The 21,428-nt window shown below is 39.4% G+C and overlaps 1 protein-coding gene across 2 annotated transcripts in view; it reads right to left on the minus strand.

Annotated features, from left to right (window-relative positions):
* The window catches only part of WARS2 (tryptophanyl tRNA synthetase 2, mitochondrial), a 127,143-nt gene that overhangs the window by 68,212 nt on the left and 37,503 nt on the right, over positions 1–21,428 (minus strand). Inside the window, exon 2 of one of the 2 annotated variants that reach the window (XM_037021256.2) lies at positions 2,395–2,652. The exons of the other annotated variant lie outside the window; for it this stretch is intronic. Coding sequence (XP_036877151.1) covers positions 2,395–2,652 — 258 coding nt within the window. The remainder of the gene's footprint in view (positions 1–2,394; positions 2,653–21,428) is intronic. 2 annotated transcript variants of the gene reach the window in all.

A 21,428-nucleotide genomic window follows, 5' to 3' on the forward strand; every position in this document is an offset into this window, starting at 1 on the left:
TGACATATGGCATCTGCTTTAAATCTTCAATGAGGAAAATAACATCAATGAGACAAATCACAAAATGCTAGTAAGTGATGGGAGCACAGTGTGCTATTATCCTTTCTCTTTCATATATACTTTATGTTTTCTTTATTACATAAAGAAGGAAAGAAAACCTGATAAAATATCCAGCCCATCCAGTGAATTCTAATAAGGTTGGTTGCCCGAGTTAAAGAAGGAAATCACCCAAAGTGTATCCTGAGGTCAGAAAGACACTTTTCATACTTTCTTTGTGGGACAAATCGTGGAAGTGGGCTAGTGAGTACTTCCCTCACATTTTACTGGCAAACTATCCAAATTCCCCTGACGAAGCTGAAGCCAGGGTAGGAGGAACAGAATCGTGAGGCCGTTTAGAGTTGTACTAAGGCCACTGAGGAGACAGGCAACACCAGACACCTGCACTCTCCCATCTAGACCCATGACCACTTTAGGAATAAGTTAGCTTGCTAGGTACCATAAAAAATCATAGGGAAGGTGAATTTTATTGTCCCTCACTTATGAGGTAGTTCTCACAAAGTCTCCTGGATTCTGTGTTACTTTTTCAATTGCTATTTTGAACAACAAAGTACTATGTGTACCTCAACTACTGCAAATATTAGATGCTTATGGAGATCATTGCCAAAAATTCTTTACAAAGGAGAAAAAATTAATCATGTGGTAATTTTTGGGAGTATGAGCTCAGAGTGCAAGTACTGGATGTGATTGTAAGTAAGCTTTAATTTTAAAGGTTACTTAAATAAAGCAATCTGACAAGTGGTTACTTTGTGGAAATTAGATAGTTTTACCTACAGGAAGTATGGAAATAAGTACTGAGAATACAATCTTTAGAAACACTATCACAGAAGGATCAAAAGAGAGTTTGTATCAGAAACAGCTTAGCTGGAGTGAAGATGATATGCTATGGAAAATGCATTAGATAACTTAAAAAGTAGCTCTAATGATGACCAGCATTATAATGTCAGAGACGGATATGAAGAATTTGAGGAAACATTGTTCTATGAAATATGAAAAGCACCTTTCTGTGAGGCAGAAGGTGAGAGTGCTCCTGAGGTAGGATAACCAAGAGGGTGAGAGATCTGGGGACAAGTAGTTTGAGGAAAAGAAGCCCTACGGGGTAAGGACCTGTAGGGTAAGGATGGAGTATAACAAATGCCTCTAATATGTGCAAAGCAGTCATGTGGAAGACAGTGTTGATTTATGATGTATTTTCAGAGAGCACAAGTTGAATGAATGGAGTGAAGTTACAGGGAGGCAGGTATTTTCTCAACATAAGTGCTTCATAACAACAAAATCTGTCCAAGATCAAATTTGAAAAGTCCTTGGTACTTAAAGGCTTCCCAACCAAGGAAGGAAATTGAAGTAAATTGCCATTAGATTCTACTATTTTTTCAAATTATCTCCAAGTTGGCAACATGTTTAAGTTGATAACTGCATTTCTTTTTTGAAGATACTCTTTTCTTTTATTACATATTTTTAAATGTTTGTTTTGTATGAACTAGTATATTAAGTTCTATGGCAAAAAAATATGTAAAAATAATGATTGTCAGAAGTGTATGATCTAGGAAGGAGATATACACATGAACAGCACACACTACACATGAATACCCATTAGCATGTGCTGAAATGTGTAACCATTCCTTTGCTGGGCTTTGTCACGCTGTTAAAGCAAATATGTAATGAGGGCAAGATCTAGTTAAAATTTTCTTCTCCTTTGCTAGGGAGTCTCATAAGTGTCCTGTCTCTAGTCCAGGCTATTTGCCTTTCCAAAAGTAAACTGATTCATCCATAGCGAAGATATGAGTCAAATATTTTGGCTTTGTTCTGGCGCCTTTCTTGGCTTGGAATCAAGACACTGGACATTGTCTTACTATTCCCAGCTAGTTCTCTCAAATCTTATCAAAAGCTATTATACAAAGAATGAACAATGGGAATTATCCAATAGGCCTTCCAATGCAATACCCAGTAAAGCAACAATGGACTTACATAAAACCACTGGTTGCTAAATTCTACCCTTGATGACCAGATTAGTCAAAAGCATGAATTCATCAGTTTGAATGCAACCCAGTATAGAAAAATAATTCCAGGGTTAGAAGGACTAATAAGATTCAAGTTTTTGGTACATGAAACACTATAAACTCACCAAGTATAGTGGAGGAAAAGATGAAAAATAATTCTGTATTATAATGACAATGATATGACTTCAGGGAAAACATGAAAATGAAATAATCACATTTAATGAAGTCACTCTGGAACAATTTTTTAAAAACCTTAAAAACAGGAGCTATATAAATCATTCAAATTTTTCCTTAAATAACATGAAAATATGTCTTGGTTCTTATCATAGAAGCTGACCTGAGATTGTTGGAAAAGGATGCTTTTCTCTGGGTTTATGCCACAGGCAAGAAGAGCAGCAGTCATGTCCAAAATGCTCTGCCGAAGGATGGCTGGGTCTTGGGGGACAGTGATGGAGTGAAGGTCAACGATGCTGTACAACATGGAGCCATGTTCCTCCTGTAATCTCACCCAGTTATTAATGGCTCCGAGGTAATTGCCAAGGTGGGGGATTCCTGTAGGCTGAATGCCAGAGAATACCCGCCTCATGGCATCTTTCTGGAACAGAGGAAAATAAACATAGCTGCTTTAGAGGCAGAATCTACAAATCCTATGCCCATGTTAAGTTAGGATGGCTAGTCCTATTTTTTAAAACTGTACTCTGACAGTCATCATCCTAATGCATTCATTTTGTGTCTACTCTGGGTAAGGCACTATGTTAGGTGCTAACCTAACATATTTAAAATGTGGGGGGTTTTTTGCACTCTAAAATTACAAATACAAAGGCACATATAAAAGGGGCTGCCTGCCCAAGAGAATGCAATCTCATTGGAGATATGTTTATGAAAAGGTAAGTAACAGTAATATGTGGCAGCATGTTCATGATCAGTTTAGAAACATACATAGTGGGGTACAAGCAGGAGTTCACATGAGGAAAAGATGACTGGATCCGGGGGTCAGTGAGAAAACTTCAGACAGAATAAAATTTCACTGGCGTTTAAAAGGGCCTCAGGGTTTTTCATGTGATTTCATTCATTTGGCAGTTAAGGCAATAAAGGACGTAGCATAAGGCTAAAGGTTATTGCTATTCACCTAATTTTCTTTAAAATAATTGCTGATATAATTTAGTGTGCAGTATCTCAGTCTGGAAATCAGGAAACCTACACTTTTTAACATTACTTCGTGATAAAGTTATTTAACTTTTCATGCTTCAGTTCCTATTTTGATAAAATCAAACAATGCTTTTTATTTCTTCAAAGGAGTTTTTAATTCTGTGTAATTTTTTAAATTATAAAAACACTTTAGTCATGATCATGTTTTCCCACTGGTTTACACATTCTAATACTGAAGTTATAATAGGAAAATGAGAAGAAAAAATTTAATACACAGTGAGAAAAATGTTATTTTCCCCTTGAATGACTGTGCATTCTATAGTGAAAAACCAAAAATGAGTGTTTATCAGTAAATATTCTGTAACCAAAAGGTTCTGAAAAAATAAAATGCATTATTATCACTTTTAATGACAAAAAATACTAATTACAGCAGCCATCATTTGCTAGACTACTATGTTGCAGGCATTTATGCTCAATTCTTCATATACATTAATGTTTTTAATCATTACGATGTCCAATTTAGGAAGCATTTTATTATCTCCAGTTTACACATGAGAAACACTGAGGTTCACAAATCTTAATAGACTGCTATGGTCACAGAGCCAGTAAGTGGTGAAGATGGAGTATCAAGCCAGATATCATTGACTTCAAAGCCAATGTCTGTTCTTTCCACTGGCTACCATGTTTTGCTTAGCCACCATCTATTAAGACATAATTACATTCACTGTATTAATTTGGCAATCTTTCTGTAGATTTGAAATTTGAAAAAAAATTTACAGAGGTGGCATGGGAAGAGGACATTCTGATATCTTTGTGTATTGTGTGCCAACTTTCTCTAGTGTATATACCTTATTTATATATAATGAGGTACAAATTATGTAAATTCAACTGTATCACAGTGTTATAAACTATTTCTAAGTAACAACTTGTGATTTCTATGACCAATTCCTGCTTCTCCACATTCTCAGTATTTTTCCAGTATTGTAATGTTTTTTTAATTTTAATTTTAATTTTTTTATTTTGGTATCATTAATATACAAATACATGAGCAACACTGTGGTACTAGATTACCCCCATTATCAAGTCCCCACCATATACCCCATTACAGTCACTGACCATCACTGTAGTTAAGATGCTATAGAATCACTACTTGTCTTCTCTGTGCTATACTGCCTTCCTGGTGACCCCCCGCTACATTTATGTGTGCTAATCGTAATGCCCTTTACTCCCCTTCTCCCTCCCATCCCACTTCCCCACCAATCCCTCTCCCTTTGGTAACTGTTAGTCCATTCTTGGGATCTGTGAGTCTATGGCTGTTATGTTCCTTCAGTTTTTGCTTTGTTCTTATGCTCCACAGATGAGTGAAATCATTTGGTACTTGTCTTTCCCCGCATGGCTTATTTCACTGAGCATAATATCCTCTAGCTCCATCCATGTTGCAAATGGTAGGATGTGTTTTCTTCTCATGGCTGAATAATATGCCATTGTGTACGTGTACCACATCTTCTTTATCCATTCATCTACCGATGGACACTTAGATTGCTTCCATTTCTTGGCTACTGTAAATAGCGCTGTGATAAACATAAGGGTGCATATGTCTTTTTGAGACTGGGAAACTGCATTCTTAGGGTAAATTCCTAGGAGTGGAATTCCTGGGTCAAATGGTATTTCTATTTTAAGTTTTTTGAGGAACCTCTATACTATTTTCCACAATGGTTGAACTAGTTTACATTCCCACCAGAAGTGCAGGAGGGTTCCCCTTTCTCCACAACCTCGCCAACATTTGTTGGTGTCTGTCTTTTCAATGATGGCGATCCTTACTGGTGTGAGGTGATATCTCATTGTGGTTTTAATTTGCATTTCCCTGATAACTAGCGATATGGAGCATCTTTTCATGTGCCTGTTAGCCATCTGAATTTCTTCTTTGGAAATAGTCTGTTCATATCCTCCACCCATTTTTTAATAGGGTTATTTGCTTTTTGGGTGTTGAGGCATATGAGTTCTTTATATATTTTGGATGTTAACTCCTTCTCAGATATGTCATTTACAAATATATTCTCCCGTACTGTAGGATTCCTTTTTGTTCTGCTGATAGTGTCCTTTGCTTTACAGAAGCTTTTTAGCATGATGTAGTCCCATTTGTTCATTTTTCATTGTGTTTCCCTTGCCCAAGGAGATGCGTTCAAGAAAAAGTTGCTCATGTTTATATTCAGGAGATTTTTGCCAGTATTATCTTCTAAGAGTTTTATCATTTCATGACTTATATCCAGGTCTTTGATCCATTTTGAGTTTACTTTTGTGTATGGGATTAGACAATAATCCAGTTTCATTCTCTTACATGTAGCTGTCCAGTTTTGCCAACACCAGCTGTTGAAGCAGCTGTCATTTCCTCATTGTATATCCATAGCTCCTTTATTGTATATTAATTGACCATATATGCTTGGGTTTATATCTGGACTCTCTATTCTGTTCCACTGGTCTGTGGGTCTGTTCTTGTGCACCAGTACCAAACTGTCTTGATTACTGTGGCTTTGTAGGTAGAGCATGAAGTCAGGGAGCATAATTCCACCTGCTTTATTCTTCCTTCTCAGGATTGCTTTGGCTATTCAGGGTCTTTTGTGGTTCCATATGAATTTTAGAACTATTTGCTCTAGTTCATTAAAGAATGCTGTAGTTGTTTTGACAGGGATTTCATCGAATCTGTAGATTGCTTTAGGCAGGATGGCCATTTTGACAATACTAATTCTTCCTGGCCAAGAGCATGGGATGAATTTCCATTTATTAGTGTTCTCTTTAATTTCTCTTAAGAGTGTCCCGTATTTTTCAGGGTATAGGTCTTTCACTTCCTTGGTTAGGTTTATTCCTGGGTATTTTATTCTTTTTGATGCAATTGTGAATGGAATTATTTTCTTGATTTCTCTTTCCACTACTTCATCACTAGTGTATAAGAATGCAACAGATTTCTGTGTATTAATTTTGTATCCCACAACTTTGCTGAATTCAGATATTAGGTCTAGTAGTTTTGGAGTAGATTCTTTGGGGTTTTTATGTCATCTGCAAACAGGACCAGTTTAACTTCTTCCTTGCCAATCTGGATGCCTTTTATTTCTTTGTGTTGTCTGATTGCCATGGCTAGGACCTCCAGAACTATGTTGAATAAAAGTGGGGAGGGTGGGCATCCTTGTCTTCCTGATCTTAAAGAAAAAGCTTTCAGCTTCTCACTGTTAAGTATACTGTTGGCTGTGAGTTTGTCATATATGACCTTTATTATGTTGAGGTATACTTGCCCTCTATACCCTACTTGAGAGTTTTTATCATGAATGGATGTTGAATTTTGTCAAATGTTTTTCATTATCTATGGAGATGATCATGTGGTTTTTGTCCTTTTTGTTGATGTGGTGGATGATTTTGATGTATTTTCGAATGTTGTACCATCCTTGCATCCCTGGGATGAATCCCACTTGATCATGATGGACGATCTTCTTGAAGTATTTTTGAATTTGGTTTACTAATATTTTGTTGAGTATTTTTGCATCTATGTTCTTCAGGGATATTGGTCTGTAATTTTCTTCTTTTGTTGTGTCTTTGCCTGGTTTTGGTATTAGAGTGATGTTAGCTTCATAGGATGAGTTTGGAACTGTTCCTTCCTCTTCTACTTTTTGGAAAACTTTAAGGAGGATGTGTATTAGGTCTTCACTAAATGTTTGATAAAACTCAGCAGTGAAACTATCTGGTCCAGGGGTTTTGTTCTTTGGTAGTTTTTTGATTACCAGTTCAATTTACTTGCTGGTAATTGGTCTAATCAGATTTTCTGTTTCTTCCTGGGTCAGCCTTAAAAGGTTGTATTTTTTTAGAAAGTTGTCCATTTCTTCTAGGTTATCCAGTTTGTTAGCATATAGTTTTTCATAGTATTTTCCCATAATTCTTTGTATTTCTGTGGGGTCCATAGTGATTTTTCCTTTCTCGTTTCCAATTCTGTTTATGTGTGTAGACTCTCTTTTTCTCTTAATAAGTCTGGCTAGAGGCTTATCTATTTTGTTTATTTTCTCAAAGAACCAGCACTTGTTTTCATTGATTTTTTCTATTGTTTTATTCTTCTCAATTTTGTTTTTTTCTTCTCTGATCTTTATTATGTCCCTCCATCCACTGACCTTAGGCTTCATTTGTTCTTCTTTTTCCAGTTTCGATAATTGTGACATTAGACTATTCATTTGGGATTGTTCTTCCTTCTTTAAATATGCCTGGATTGCTATATACTTTCCTCTTAAGACTGCTTTTGCTGCATCCCACAGAAGTTGGGGCTTTGTGTTGTTGTTGTCATTTGTTTCCATATATTGCTGGATCTCCATTTTAATTTGGTCATTGATTCATTGATTATTTAGGAGCATGTTGTTAAGCCTCCATGTGTTTGTGAGCGTTTTTGCTTTCTTTGCACAATTTATTTCTAGTTTTATACCTTTGTGGTCTGAAAAGATGGTTAGTAGGATTTCAATCTTTCAGAATTTACTGAGGCTCTTTTTGTGGCCTAGTATGTGGTCTATTCTGAAGAATGTTCCATGTGCACTTGAGAAGAATGTGTATCCTGTTGCTTTTGGATGTAGAGTTCTATAGATGTCTATTAGGTCCATCTGTTCTAGTGTGTTGTTCAGTGCCTCTGTGTCCTTGCTTATTTTCTGTCTGGTGGATCTGTCCCTTTGGAGTGAGTGGTGTGTTAAAGTCTCCCATAGTGAATGCATTGCATTCTATTTACTCCTTTAATTCTGTTAGTATTTGTTTCACATATGTTGATGCTCCTGTATTGGGTGCATATATGTTCATAATGGTTATATCCTCTTGTTGGACTGAGTCCATTATCATTATGTAGTATCCTTCTTTATCTCTTACTTTCTTTGTTTTGAAGTCTATTTTGTCAGATACTAGTATTGCAACACCTGCTTTTTTCTCCCTGTTGTTTGCATGAAATATCTTTTTCCATCCCTTGACTTTTAATCTGTGCATGTCTTTGGGTTTGAGGTGAGTCTCTTGTAAGCAGCATATGGATGGGTCTTGCTTTTTTATTCATCTATTACTCTGTGTCTTTTAATTGGTGCATTCAGTCCATTTACATTTAGGGACATTATTGAAAGATATGTACTTACTGCCATTGCAGGCTTTAGATTCGTGGTTACCAAAGGTTCAAGGTTATCTTCTTTACTACCTGACTGTCTAACTTAATTTGCTTATTAAGCTATTATAAACACAGTCTGATGATTATTTCTCTCTCTTCTTATTCCTCCTCCTCCATTGTTCATATGTTGGGTGTTTTGTTCTGTGCTCTTTTTAGGAGTGCTTCCATCTAGAGCAGTCCTTCTAAGATACCCTGTAGAGGTGGTTTGTGGGAGGCAAATTCTCTCAACTTTTGCTTGTCTGGGAATTGTTTAATCCCTCCTTCATATTTAAATGATAATCATGCTGGATACAGTATCCTTGGTTCAAGGCCCTTCTGTTTCATTGCATTAAATATATCATGCCATTCCCTTCTGGCCTGTAAGGTTTCTGTTGAGAAGTCGGATGATAGCCTGATGGGTTTTCCTTTGTAGGTGACCTTTCTTCTCTCTCTGGCTGCCTTTAATACTCTGTCCTTGTCCTTTATCTTTGCCACTTTAATTATTATGTGTCTTGGTGTTGTCCTCTTTGGGTCCCTTCTGTTGGGAGTTCTATGTGCTTCTGTAGTTTGAGCAACTATTTCCTCCTCCAGTGTGGGGAAGTTCTCAGCAATTATTTCTTCAAAGACACCTTCTATTCCTTTTTCTGTCTCTTCTTCTTCTTCTGGTACTCCTATAATGTGGATATTGTTCCTTTTGGATTGGTCACACAGTTCTCTTAATATTGTTTCATTCCTGGAGATCCTTTTATCTCTCTCTGCATCAGCTTCTATGCGTTCCTGTTCTCTGGTTTCTATTCCATCAATGGCCTCTTGCATCTTATCCATTCTGCTTATAAATCCTTCCAGAGATTGTTTCACTTCATAATCTCCCTGCGGACTTCATGCCTTAGCTCTTGTATATTTCTCTGCAGCTCTGTCAGCATGTTTATGATTTTTATTTTGAATTCTTTTTCAGGAAGATTTATTAGGTCTATCTCCTTGTCAAGGGTTGTGATTTTGCTCTGTATCAAATTTTTCTGCGTTTTCATGGTGATAGAGATAGTTTGTGGAGCTGGCGTAAGTGATGGCTGGGAGAACATCCCTTCTTGTTGGTTTGTGGCCTTCCTCTCCTTGGAGAACAGTGACCTCTAGTGGCTTGTGCTGGGCAGCTGCGTGCAGATGGGGTTTCTGATTCTTGCTTGGCCACTGTGGAGTTTAGCTCTGCATTTGCTGTGTGCATGGCCTGCCTTGGGCTAATGCTCCGATATGGCAGAGCCGTGTCGGATGGGAAACTGCTGGGAGGCTGTTTATCTCCGTGAGGGGCCTCCAAGCTGCCCTGCTGTCCAGGGGATTAGAGTGCCCAGAGTTCCCTGGGATTCCTAGCTGCTGGGCTAAGTGTCCTGGGACACTTCTGTCCAGCTGTGGGGTCCCTGTCCCTTTAAGACTTTCAAAAAGCACTCACTTTTCTTTGTCCCCAGGGCGCAGGCTGTGGGGACACTCACAGGTCTTACTGTCCTGTTTCCCTAGTATCCAGCACCCCATGCACTGGGTGTCTGCTCTCTGGGTGCGGATGGCTAGGGCTGGGTGTTTAGCAGTCCTGGGCTCCCTTTCCCTCCCCGCTCCAACTCCTCTCCTCCCGCCGGGAGCTGGGGTGAGGGGCGCTTGGTTCCCGCTGGGCCGCAGCTTGTATCTTACCCCCTTCGCGAGGCACTGGGTTCTCACAGGTGTGGATGTGGTCTGGCTATTGTCCTGCATCTTCTGGTCTCTCTTTTAGGAAGAGTTGTATTTGTTGTATTTTCAAAAATATATGTGGTTTTGGAAGGAGATTTCCACTGCTCTACTCATGCTGCCATCTTGGCTCCACCTCTGACTTAGTTTTTTATATTGTGGATACTAGTATTTTGTCAATTAAACATGTGGCCAATATAGTCTCTTCTTTTATGGCTGTCTTTATCTTTTGATGAAGAATTAGTCTTCATTTTACCAAATGTATAATTTTTGACTACAGATTCGTATGTCATAGAAATTTTTTAATACCCTGAGGTCTTGAAGATATGAGTGTGTACACATACATACATATATAAATCATACATGTGTGTATGTGTGAGTTGTTTTAAATTTATCTTTCACATTTAAATCTGTATCCATTTGGAGATTTTTGCAAATGGTGTGAGGTAGGCATTCAGTTGACTTCCTCTACCTGCCATGTGGATACCTGATTATTCCAGTACCATTTATTGAAAAGACTGTCTTTCCTCACTGCTCTGGAGTGTCACTTCTTTCATAAATCAAATATATCTATGTGCTTGGGTCTGTATCTGTTCTTTCTCTTCCGTTCCAATGGTCTATTTGTCTATCTATGCACCAGTACCACGTTGCCTTTTTAATAAATCTTGGGACCTATTACAGAAAATCTTTCTATTTTCTTCTTCAAGAGTATATTACCCATCCATGGCTTTTTACACTTCTCAATACATTTTAGAATCATTTTGAAATGTTCTAAGAGGGAAAAAAAAACTCAGGTTTTTTTATTAGGATTACATTGAGTCTATAGATTGCTTTAGAGAGAACTGGTGTCTTCATAATATTGGGTCCTCTGATACAGGAAATCATATTGTATATGTAGATGTAATGTAAAACATGGTGACTATAGATAATAAGACTGTATTGTAAAACTGAAATTTGCCAAGAGTAGAACCTAAATGTTCTCACCAACAAATAAATAATAAGTGAGGTGATGGATTGTTAATTAACAAGATGGGGGAATCCTTTCACAATGTATACATAAACGAAATCACCATCATGTACACTTTAAATATCTTACAATTCTATGTGTTAATTATTCCTCAAAAAAGCTGAAATTTAAAAAAGTGAGACATAAAAAAAAGGCTTCATAAGTAAGACTAGCTTATGTGAATACTAAGGCTACTTTCAAATTTTGTACTTCTTTTTCCCCAAGAACTTCAAATCCTACAAATACAGTCTATTTTGCCCATATCTGCTTTTTTCCTTTCTTCTCCTGAGATAACAGCCCTAAAATAGAATGCTACATCCTTCTGATGTATTAGAATTGTACTTGATCCAAGCACTCAGGAGACCTAAAAGATTTGTGGCTTTGAGGATGTGAAAAATATCTTTGAAGTAACTGAGAACAAATATAATCTTGCTACTTAAAACCACACACACACACACACACACACACACAGCCTTCAAAAGACAACTCCCTAAATCATAATTCAGAAAGATTATTTTAGAAATAATTTGTAGTTAATAACTGAGGCTGGGAGAGAGAAAGAGAGAAATTAGCAAAGAATAAGTACATATCAGTGAGACTTCCTCCAGTACCTTAGGACCTTAACAGCCTTAGGTTCCTGATATGGGAATAAGCAAAGGCACTTACAGTGAGGTAAAGAATGATTAATGGGCTTTAGGGACTGATTGATGAAGAGAGAAAGCAAAGCAGAAAAACAAGCCTGAATTTAATAAATGAAAGAGGAAAAAAAATACCTTCTAGAAATACTTGACCTAGGATGAAGAGGGACTGTTTATGCTAATATAAAGGGTTATAAAGACTAGGAATATCAAGCTCAGAAAAAGAATATGCATACTTACACATAAATTCCTCCATGGTCAAACTAAGAAATTACTCCCCAGGAGAAATGGAGAAACGAATTCTTAAGAAAACTAGAGAAGAAAAGCACTGGAGGACAGACTGTGGGATTAATAAAGAACGGTGACCAGTGGGAATGGACTAGACATGATCTAATAATACATCTTTTCCATTCTCTAGTTTCTGTGATTCTATACATCCATGCAGTGGGAATGGTATTACTGAGAAAGAAGAGTGACAAGAAATGTTTCTCAGTAGCTATTAAAAAAATACAGCCTCAAAATAAAAATTGGATTTCTGGTCTTAAAAATATACAGAGAGTGTCCTGCTCTTCTGCGGTGAGTTTATGTTCGCATCTGTTCCCCCTGTAAGAGTCAGCAGGCAGCCTGACAGCATGGCAGGGGAGCTACGGCCTGGTACCATGACATCACAGGGCTGCAATGTGAGGACTGGGTGGTGGGAGGATGGGGGTTCTGTGTTCAAAAGCACTAGAGTTGGAAAAGAATGAAAATGAAAGGAGCATGGCTTCCCAGTGGACAGGAGGCAAACCACAAAGAAAACAGCTTTGAGACAAGGTCACAGGCATTCTCCACACTCACGGGGAAGTCTGGAGCATTATCAACCTACCATCCTATCACAGTAAACAGAGGACAAAAAGGGAGCATTTTACAAAATAGGGCTTCATTTTTATTTCAGGTGTTATATTCTCAACAAATGCCACTTCCAATCAGTACATTCACTGGCTCATTTTGTAGCAGAATCGGCATTGCCAATAGGCAGCTTCAGCCCTGGGATGTGATAATATTCCAGAAGACAGGGTGGGTGTTCGAATCAAAAGGAGAACATATTTATCAATCTGACAGACCATTCCTGTGCTAAGGTACTGAGTATATCCCAAACTCAACATTATCTTAATTACTGTACCCAAAAGCAATGGAAAAATCCAAAGCTGCTAATTATGACAAAAGATAAGTTTTGTGACTAAAGACAGCTTCTGTCCTTAATCCCAAGTGAATAAAATACATCCAAAGATGACTGCCTATTGGCTTTGAAACACTTTCAATTTTGGCATGGTGGTAGGAAGCAAAGACTTCAACTAAAGATTTTGAGGCTCTTATTACAAAGTCCTGCTTGTATCCAGCTGTAACATCAATTAGTCATCCTCACACCTGTATTAACTACACTCAAAGGTAAACCAAAACCTTGGCTAACAGCCACTATGTCCAACTGGTTCCATAAATGTCATGTTATCACAGGTCATACTAAAAAGTTATCAACAACATTATCAACTAATTGGGTTGAAAATCTCTTTCTATTAGTCTATTTATTCTTCTAATTATGTATAAATAAAAAACACATCTTAAGACTCACTCTTTAGCTCTCTCTGTTAGTATTTCTGAATTTTATCATATATCAACCTACTATTTCAATGCTAGGTTCCTTGACTATATCTTCAACATTTTCTTGAAAATGCCTCTACTTCCAATTAGTGATTTAAGAGCTAAAACAGATGAGATCTAGCATAGAAATAGCACTTCAGCCCTGGTGTGGAGGAGCTAGATGCTTCTCTGAAGCTTTCTTTGGCCCCAGCTCAGCATTGTTCTGCCACTATCAGCAATTTTTTCCAGAAAGTATGAAAAGCCTGGGATGTGGAGAGAAAATGCTGATTCAGCACCAAGAAAAATGGGTTCATTTCTGCTTAGAAATGAAACCAGATGCTCAGATTTGGGAATCAGCGTAGAAAATATTAATTCAGTATAAGAGAAAGCAGGTCTTACATCACCCCCAAATAAGAAACAATATGTAGGTCAACAATTAAAACTGAAGGAAAAAAATAATTTTAGAGAGCAAACAGGAGTAATTAATTCATTAGACTGTAAGTTCCTTAGAGGCATAAATGATAAACACTTAATATATATTGTTAGAATGGTTAAAGAGTTTAAAAAGAATAAACTTTATTTTTAAAAAACGTTTCCTGCAGATTTATTTAAGCTACTTACAAATTTCGAGACTATGCGTCTATTTTCCCTCCCTGCACTATGCTATCCTGCCATCCGTCATGTGAGGGAATGCTTCTGAAGATGTATTTTCCTTCTTGTGATGAGCTTTAGCTATCTAAAGCATTCCCTGGCACTCATACATACCTTATCTTGTTTGATGGACATAGGAATTATCGGCCTCACTTTCCAGGGAAGGTTTAAACAACCTGCACCAGCACAAGCAGGTAGGCCAGAGCTGGATCTGAGTTCTCACCACTGGACTCCAAGTTCCGCCTCCTTCCTTCTCACTGGGCTGCATCTGGTTTAGAACTACTTAACTTTGAGGTTGGCCTAACCTTTAAGTACCCTCCTTCCTATTAACATTTCCTCTCCACATGCATGCTATTTAGAAGGGAAAAGTGTGCAGCAGAGATGTTTACCAAAAAGCCCAGGGACACAGCTGGTAGGACAGCCGGGACCTGAATCAAGAAATCCAGAGCTCTGCTCACCAGATCTCATTACACCATTGCCCAGGTTTGTATGCTTATCATGTTCTTTTCTTCAGTAGCTCTTTCTTTTTAACCTCAACATCTCTTTGGGCTTATATTCTCCAGGTCTTTCTTTTCTGTTTTCTTTATTCTATATCAAACAGCAACTCAGCAAATGTCTCCTTAGCAGACAAAGATGATAAAACATAAAGTCTGGTGATTCTGGCTCCCAGGAAAGATTGCACTGTCACCTCAGGGCAGCTAAACTGAATTTAAGTGCAAATGTTATCTGTAAGTACAGAATAAATTGGCAAGTCCCTTTAGTTTATATTGGAAATGTAATTAAAACTCAATTAACATATTATCTAAACGTGACAGAAATAATCATAACAAGTTATGTAGTGACAAATCCTTTTAATTCCTTATGGTAACACTGCTCTCTAAACCAAATCAGCAAGGGTCAAATACTTGACCTAAACATCTTAAACATCACTACATAATGTACTTTTATATTGAATGGAATGCAGGCAAGAGATTAAGAAGTACCTAAATTTTTAAAGTATAAAGAATGACCTGAAATGCTTAAGAAAGGATTAGTTTTTCCTCTAGAAAATTCAAACATTGACCTTACAGTGCTGGAGATTGTCCTGAAGAGTGATTTATCATTACCTCTTGTGACCAACTGAAGGTGTATCCTAATAACCACTGTCACTGGTCACACATCCACAGCAATGCGTACCTGATGTGCCATATTCAGCTAATCAAGGGCATTTACTTTTTGGCCAGCAGCTGAGAGATTTGGCTACACACACCAAAGTCCTCAATCTGTTACTGTTACTACAATGATTAGATTACAATGGTTTTAAAACTTTTCTTCTTTAATTACATACCTTTTTAAATATAATATTCTTACTAGATGTGCCGATTTGTAGAACAGTTCAAAGAAAAGCTTGGGAGGTGGCTGGATGATGGGAGAGTTAGTAAGGGGCCCTGGTAGGCAGGCCCTATCTACTCCTCTACCCTCACCAGGACCGACATCTGAAGGGCTTCCTGCAGCACAGGTTTGAAAACTACATGATTCAAGACATTTTCAAAGTATTAATAGTTGCTGAAAATAAAGAAAGATTGTCTTTCCAGGGTAGTGGGAAAAGTAAAGGAAAATAGAGCTCTTTAAAAAGAAATTTGGGGATAAAAATGCAAATATTGCCTATGCTGACTTAGTTCTCTATGTAACTCCTGATTTTTTTCTTTTTTGGGGTTAAGGTTCAATGTTTGTGTGGCAGTGATGCCCTTCCCAGTCACCCTCCATGGTCCTACATGAGGAGGTGACCTAGTTAGGTACCATTTTCGTGTAGCTCACTCCCCTCTGCACTCAAAGTTGTCTCATCATCGTGGATGGATGCCCTTCACCTCTTTCTCTGCCTGGGACCAATCCTCTTCAAGGCCTAACAGTCCCTCCCTGATGCTAAACCTGTTACCTTCTCCCTACCAAACACACACACACGTGCGCAAACACAGTCAGCTTCTTTGTCTCCCTGCAGGCAGAACAGATCCCTCCTTCATCAATTCTTCATTATCGCACATATCACATTGGTAACCTGGTAAATATTTTCTTATTTGCTTAGTAAATATTTTCCTACCCAGCATATGAACTCCTCCAGGGCGGGCTGTCTTTTTTATCTTTATAACCCCAGTATCCCCAGTGCCAGTTACGTTGTGAGCACCTAATAAATGTTAACGGAATGAATAACAAATCCCCCTCCCCAACTTTGGCTAAAAATGTAAAGGGTAAAGTAACTATAAACAAAATGAAACAAATGTCCCAGTTATAGGCAGTTCCCAAGCAAGTTATGTTCTAAGAGTTTGTTTGATAATTGCTTTTCTGAAACTCAGAAACTCAATTCTTCAAATGGTAGTTAAGACCCTGGAAGGCAGCCCACTGAAGCCTTGTTGAGCTCAGTATTCCTGAAGACTGGTTTTAACAGCACCATTTCAGATATACTTAATCATTATTTATAAAATTGTTTCCGGAGGAAAGTGAAATCCAAATCCCATTTTGGGACACCAAACACCTCCCCAGGCCTGGCTCTGATTCTGAAGAAATTGCGGCCAGAGGGCAGCAATCAATCTGGTATGTGGAGGTTGCATTTGCATATATAGCAGACTTTTAAAATTACACTGTATGATTCCTTGGAGGTGGACCAATATGCTAAAGCTTCCTTAAGCATCCATTGGCTTTCCTAACACTGATATTTTGAGTATGGACTGCTCTGGAGGCAGCTGCCCTGACCACTGCTACTGGGAAAGAAAAGAGAAGAAAGGTGGGAGGAAGGCGTTTGAGTGAAGGTTCTTACCAGTGTGTTACCTGTATCGGCAACAGCGTCACAACAGGGACCTTATCAGAACACATATACCTGGGTCGCGATCCAGGCCCACCAGCTCAGAACTTCTATGGATGGTTCCATCATCAGAACTTCTCACTTGAGGGTTTTAGCCCTGGTCAAGTTCACTGCGGATTCGGTTAGACCGAAAAACGACAATGGAATATTCTTGAGGTGAAAGGGTTTATACCCAACTTCATTCCCACGGTGGCAGGTCAAGCACTAGAATCCCACCTACTCAGAGCCAGTCTGCAGGCAGCAAGCTGCTCTCTGCCTCTGGGCCTCTCCTCCCCCAAAGCCATCTCAGTCTCTGTCCTCGGTTCTGCTGCTACTAGAACCTCTGCTCTCCTGCAGCCTTGCAGCCATGCCACTGTGTTGCCCAGAGCACTGGGCAGAGCTCTTTATATAGACTCAATAACAACGTATTGCCCACACGTGTGTAGTGAGGCAGCCAACCAGGGCGAGGTGAGAATCCTGGCCATAGAAACCTTCACTTTATCCAGGATTCTTGCATCTTAATCTATGTGCCCTCAATCTTCTGCAATGGTCTCTGTGTGAGGAAGCTAGAACATTTTAACCAAATTCCATAGTAACATAATACAATACACAAATAACAAATTACCACAAATTATAATAACCCTCAAGCCTGAGGAGATCCACTGCTACCAAGTGGTCATCCTGGCTGTATTCAGACCAGTTATGCTCAAATGAGTTAACCAAAAGGACCATGGGTGGGCCTTACACTACCCACCTTCTCCAGCCTCTCCAGCAGAAAGTCCTGCAGACATATAGGTTGGTCTTGTCACTTTGTGTCTGGCTTCTGCCAGAACCACTGCTCTGGTTTCAATTTTTGCCACAGCTCCAGTAAAAGCCAGCCAAAAGTCTACCAGCCAAAAGTCTATTTGACTTTCCATCCAATTTATTTCTGTTCTGTCCTGCCTTTATCAAATCAACCCACATCTGCATCCTCATGATCTTCACAGGGCCCTTTAAGTTCTTCCTTTGAGTAGCAGGCCACCATATTTCCTTTTGTGCTTTCATTGCTTGGGCCTGAGCATGGGAACACAGCACAGAGTGCTCCAGGACCTGGGGAGGGGGCTGCACTTCTCCTGGAAGAACCCGCTACTGCCAGGTCTTAATTTCCGTTTGGGCTTCCCACCAGCCTTCAACAGGAGGGGCTAATGCCTCCAGCACTGGCAGGCCCTCCACCCCCACCTGTTCATGAAACCTCCGCTCCTCCATTTCTGGGGCCGATGGCTCCACTACATCCATCACCTGCCCCACGGCACCTGGCAGCCTGCACTGTTGAGCTGCTGCTTCTCGTGCCACTGGTTCTTGGCCACTGCTCCTTCTCGTGCTGCTTCCTCTCGGGCTACCATGACATCTTTTACCATTTCCACAGCACCTCCAAGTGATGCCATTTCAGCCAAAAACAAATTTTTTACCTCCTCAATGGCACCTCTGAAGCTCACATTCTTGAGCTGCCTCTGCTCATGCTTCCTGCAAAAGGATGTCTTTCTCCCTTATGGCCTTTCTCATTATTGTGATAAAAAAAACTTCCTACTGTTCCTGCAGTCTCACGGGCACTCTTTCTCTAAGGAATTCCCCATTTTGCTGAGGGCCAATTTAATTGCCTCAGGTGTGGCCTCCAACCCTTCCCAGTCTTGGGGTGGAGCCCAGTCCTCTAGGAGGCAAGCCATGGAGGACCACATGTCCACTGGGGGGCACTTGAATGTCTCCCCGTCCATACATGCAACCCACTGAAACACTCCTCCCATGAGGGCGGACTGTTCTTTTCCTTCATCAGCAATGAATCCTGCCGACTATGCCAATTGTCTTGCCAAGGGGTATCAGCCCCAGGAAAGTTCACTGTGGATTCAATGAGACCGAAAAATAACAATGGAATGTTTTTGGGGTGAAAGGGTTTATACCCAACTTTATTCCCATGGTGGCAGATCAAGCACTAGAATCCCATCTACTCATAGTGAGTCTGCATACAGCAAGCTGCTCTCTGCCTCTGGGCCTCTTCCCCCATAGCCATGTCAGTCTCTGTCCTCAGCACTACCACTACTCCATTCTCTGCTCTCCTGAAGCCATGCAGCCATGCATCCATGCCACTGTGTCACCCAGAGCACTGGGCAGAACACTTTATATAGAGTCAATAGCACTGTATTGCCCACACGTGTATAGTGAGCTAGCCAACCAGGATCAGGTGAGAATTCTGGCCACAGGAACTTTTTATCCACAATGGGTGTGGGGAAAATGGAAGTTCCTATAGCCAGGATCCTCACCTAATCCTAAACTACTGTAAGGATGTAATTGGCCTACTGCTGGGCTAGTGCTTCCATACCCTAGGCAATAAGCTATTATTAACTGAGTCACGTAAAGAGCTCCACCCAGTGTTCTGGGCAGAGACAGAGATGAAGGTGGATTATAGTCCTGCAGACTACTGGATGCAGATGTGATTCTAGTGCTCAACCTACAGCCATAAGAATAAAGCCAGGTATAAACCGTTTTAGCCCAAGAACGTTCCATTGTCATTTCTCAGTCTCACTGAATCTACAGTGAACTTGCTAAGGGCTGAAACCCTCAGGAAAGACAGTGGGCTTATCCCAGAAGATGAAATGAGAAGAGTTATGCAACCTATGCTTTAACAAAACCTTTTAGGTGATTCTGATATGGGTTACAGTTTGAGAGGGGTTTTGGGACACTGTGGGGAAAATGAAAGTTGCTATGGCCAGGATTCTCATCTGACCCTAAACTGCTTGATGATGTAATTGGCCTACTGCTAGGCTACTGCTTCCATGCCTATAGACAATGAGCTATTATTGACAGAGTTACTATATAAATAGCTTGGTCCAGTGGTCTGGGCAGAGGCAGAGACAGAGACAGAGGAAGATTATTGACCTGAAGAGTGCTAGATGTTGATATGACTCTAGTGCTCGACCTACCACCATAAGAATAAAGCCAAGCAGAAAACTCTTTTACTCAAGAATGTTCCATTATCATTTCTCGGTCTCACTGAATCCATAGTGAATTTGCCGTGGGTTGAAACCCTCAGGCAAGACAGACACTTGTATAAATTATTAAAATTCACATCAACTACATAAAATGAGATACAGATGAAAACACTGAATTAAAAGAAAAGATACTTTCTAGGCCAACAATTCTTAATCCTGGCTGCACTATGATCACCTGGAAGCTTTAAACAATACCAATATCTGCATATTTTTCTCACTCAGAAAATTCTGACTTAACTAGTTCTGGATTTGATGTGAGCATCGGGAGTTTTAAAACCTCCCCAGGTGATTCTAATGTGTGGCCAAGATTAGAAAAACACTGGTCTAGGCCAACTATTACATAATTATTCTCCAGAAATGCCAGCCTACTGGGAAACACACACAAAGACTGTAAAAATGTGAAAAGTATGTTCACTTTCTTATAACTTACATTTCAAGATAATGTAATCCCTGAGGCAGTTATTTGTTAATGCATGAAGGTCAAGCAAGTTATGAAGGTGTGGTTAAAGTTTCTACTTTGGTGAGAAACCTGTGATAACTGCCTTGCCAATGGGTTTCAGTCCTGGACAAGTTCACTATGGATTCAGTAAGACTGAAAAATGACAATGGAACATTCTTTGGGTAAAAGGGTTCATACCCAATTTTATTTCCATGGTGGCGGGTCAATCACTAGAATCCTGTCCACTCAGAGCAAGTCTGCATGCAGCAAGCTGGTCTCTGCCTCTGGGCCTCTCTGTCCCTCAGCCAGTCTCTGTCCTTGGCACAGTCACTACTCCAGTCTCGGCTCTCTTGAAGCCTTGCAGCAGTACAGCAGCCCAGAGCACTGGGAGGAACTCTTTATGTGGAGTCAATAACAATGTATTGCCCACACATGTGTAATGAGCAAGCCAACCCAAGCCAGCTGAGAATCCTGGCCATAGGAACCTGCATTTTATTCACACAACACATAAGAACACTCTCTCTGATGGCTAGGCAGACTTGGTAATATACAGTTCCATGAATCCTTATGTCTCAGGATTCAAGTGCATGTAGCCTTGACCTCACCAAGAAAATAATCCCACTAAGAAAGTTTTGACATCAGAACTGTAATGGATAGAAAGCATTATGCAGTAAAAAATTTAAGAATCATTTATATAATCTGACCCAACCATTCAATGAACAGAAATCTGTCCTACAGAAATATTAACACAAGAATGTAGGGATACCTGGCATTCCCTACATGATTATTTTAAAAAAACTAGTGCCTGAGTGCCATCCTCAGGGATTCTTACAGGATTAAATTTGTTATTTAATAGCAGAAGAATTGTATGTAAGTAAATACCCATTAGCAGGGGAAATTGTAAATACATCAGTTTTATTTATTTATTTTTAAAATTGAGCTATCATGTATATACAATATTATATTGGTTTCAAGTATACAACACAGTGATTACACATTTACTGGCTTTGTTAAATCCCCACCTCAACTTACTTGTGTAGTTACTATTTATCAACACAGGAAGACGTTACAGAATCATTGACTATATTCTCCAAGCTGTACTACCATCCCCATGACCAACTTATATTATGACTGAGAATTTTTGTGCCTCCTTTCCCCACCTCACCCTCCCTACTCACCT

This window comes from Manis javanica, chromosome 4 (genome assembly GCF_040802235.1).
Source record: "Manis javanica isolate MJ-LG chromosome 4, MJ_LKY, whole genome shotgun sequence".
Lineage (NCBI taxonomy): Eukaryota > Metazoa > Chordata > Mammalia > Pholidota > Manidae > Manis > Manis javanica.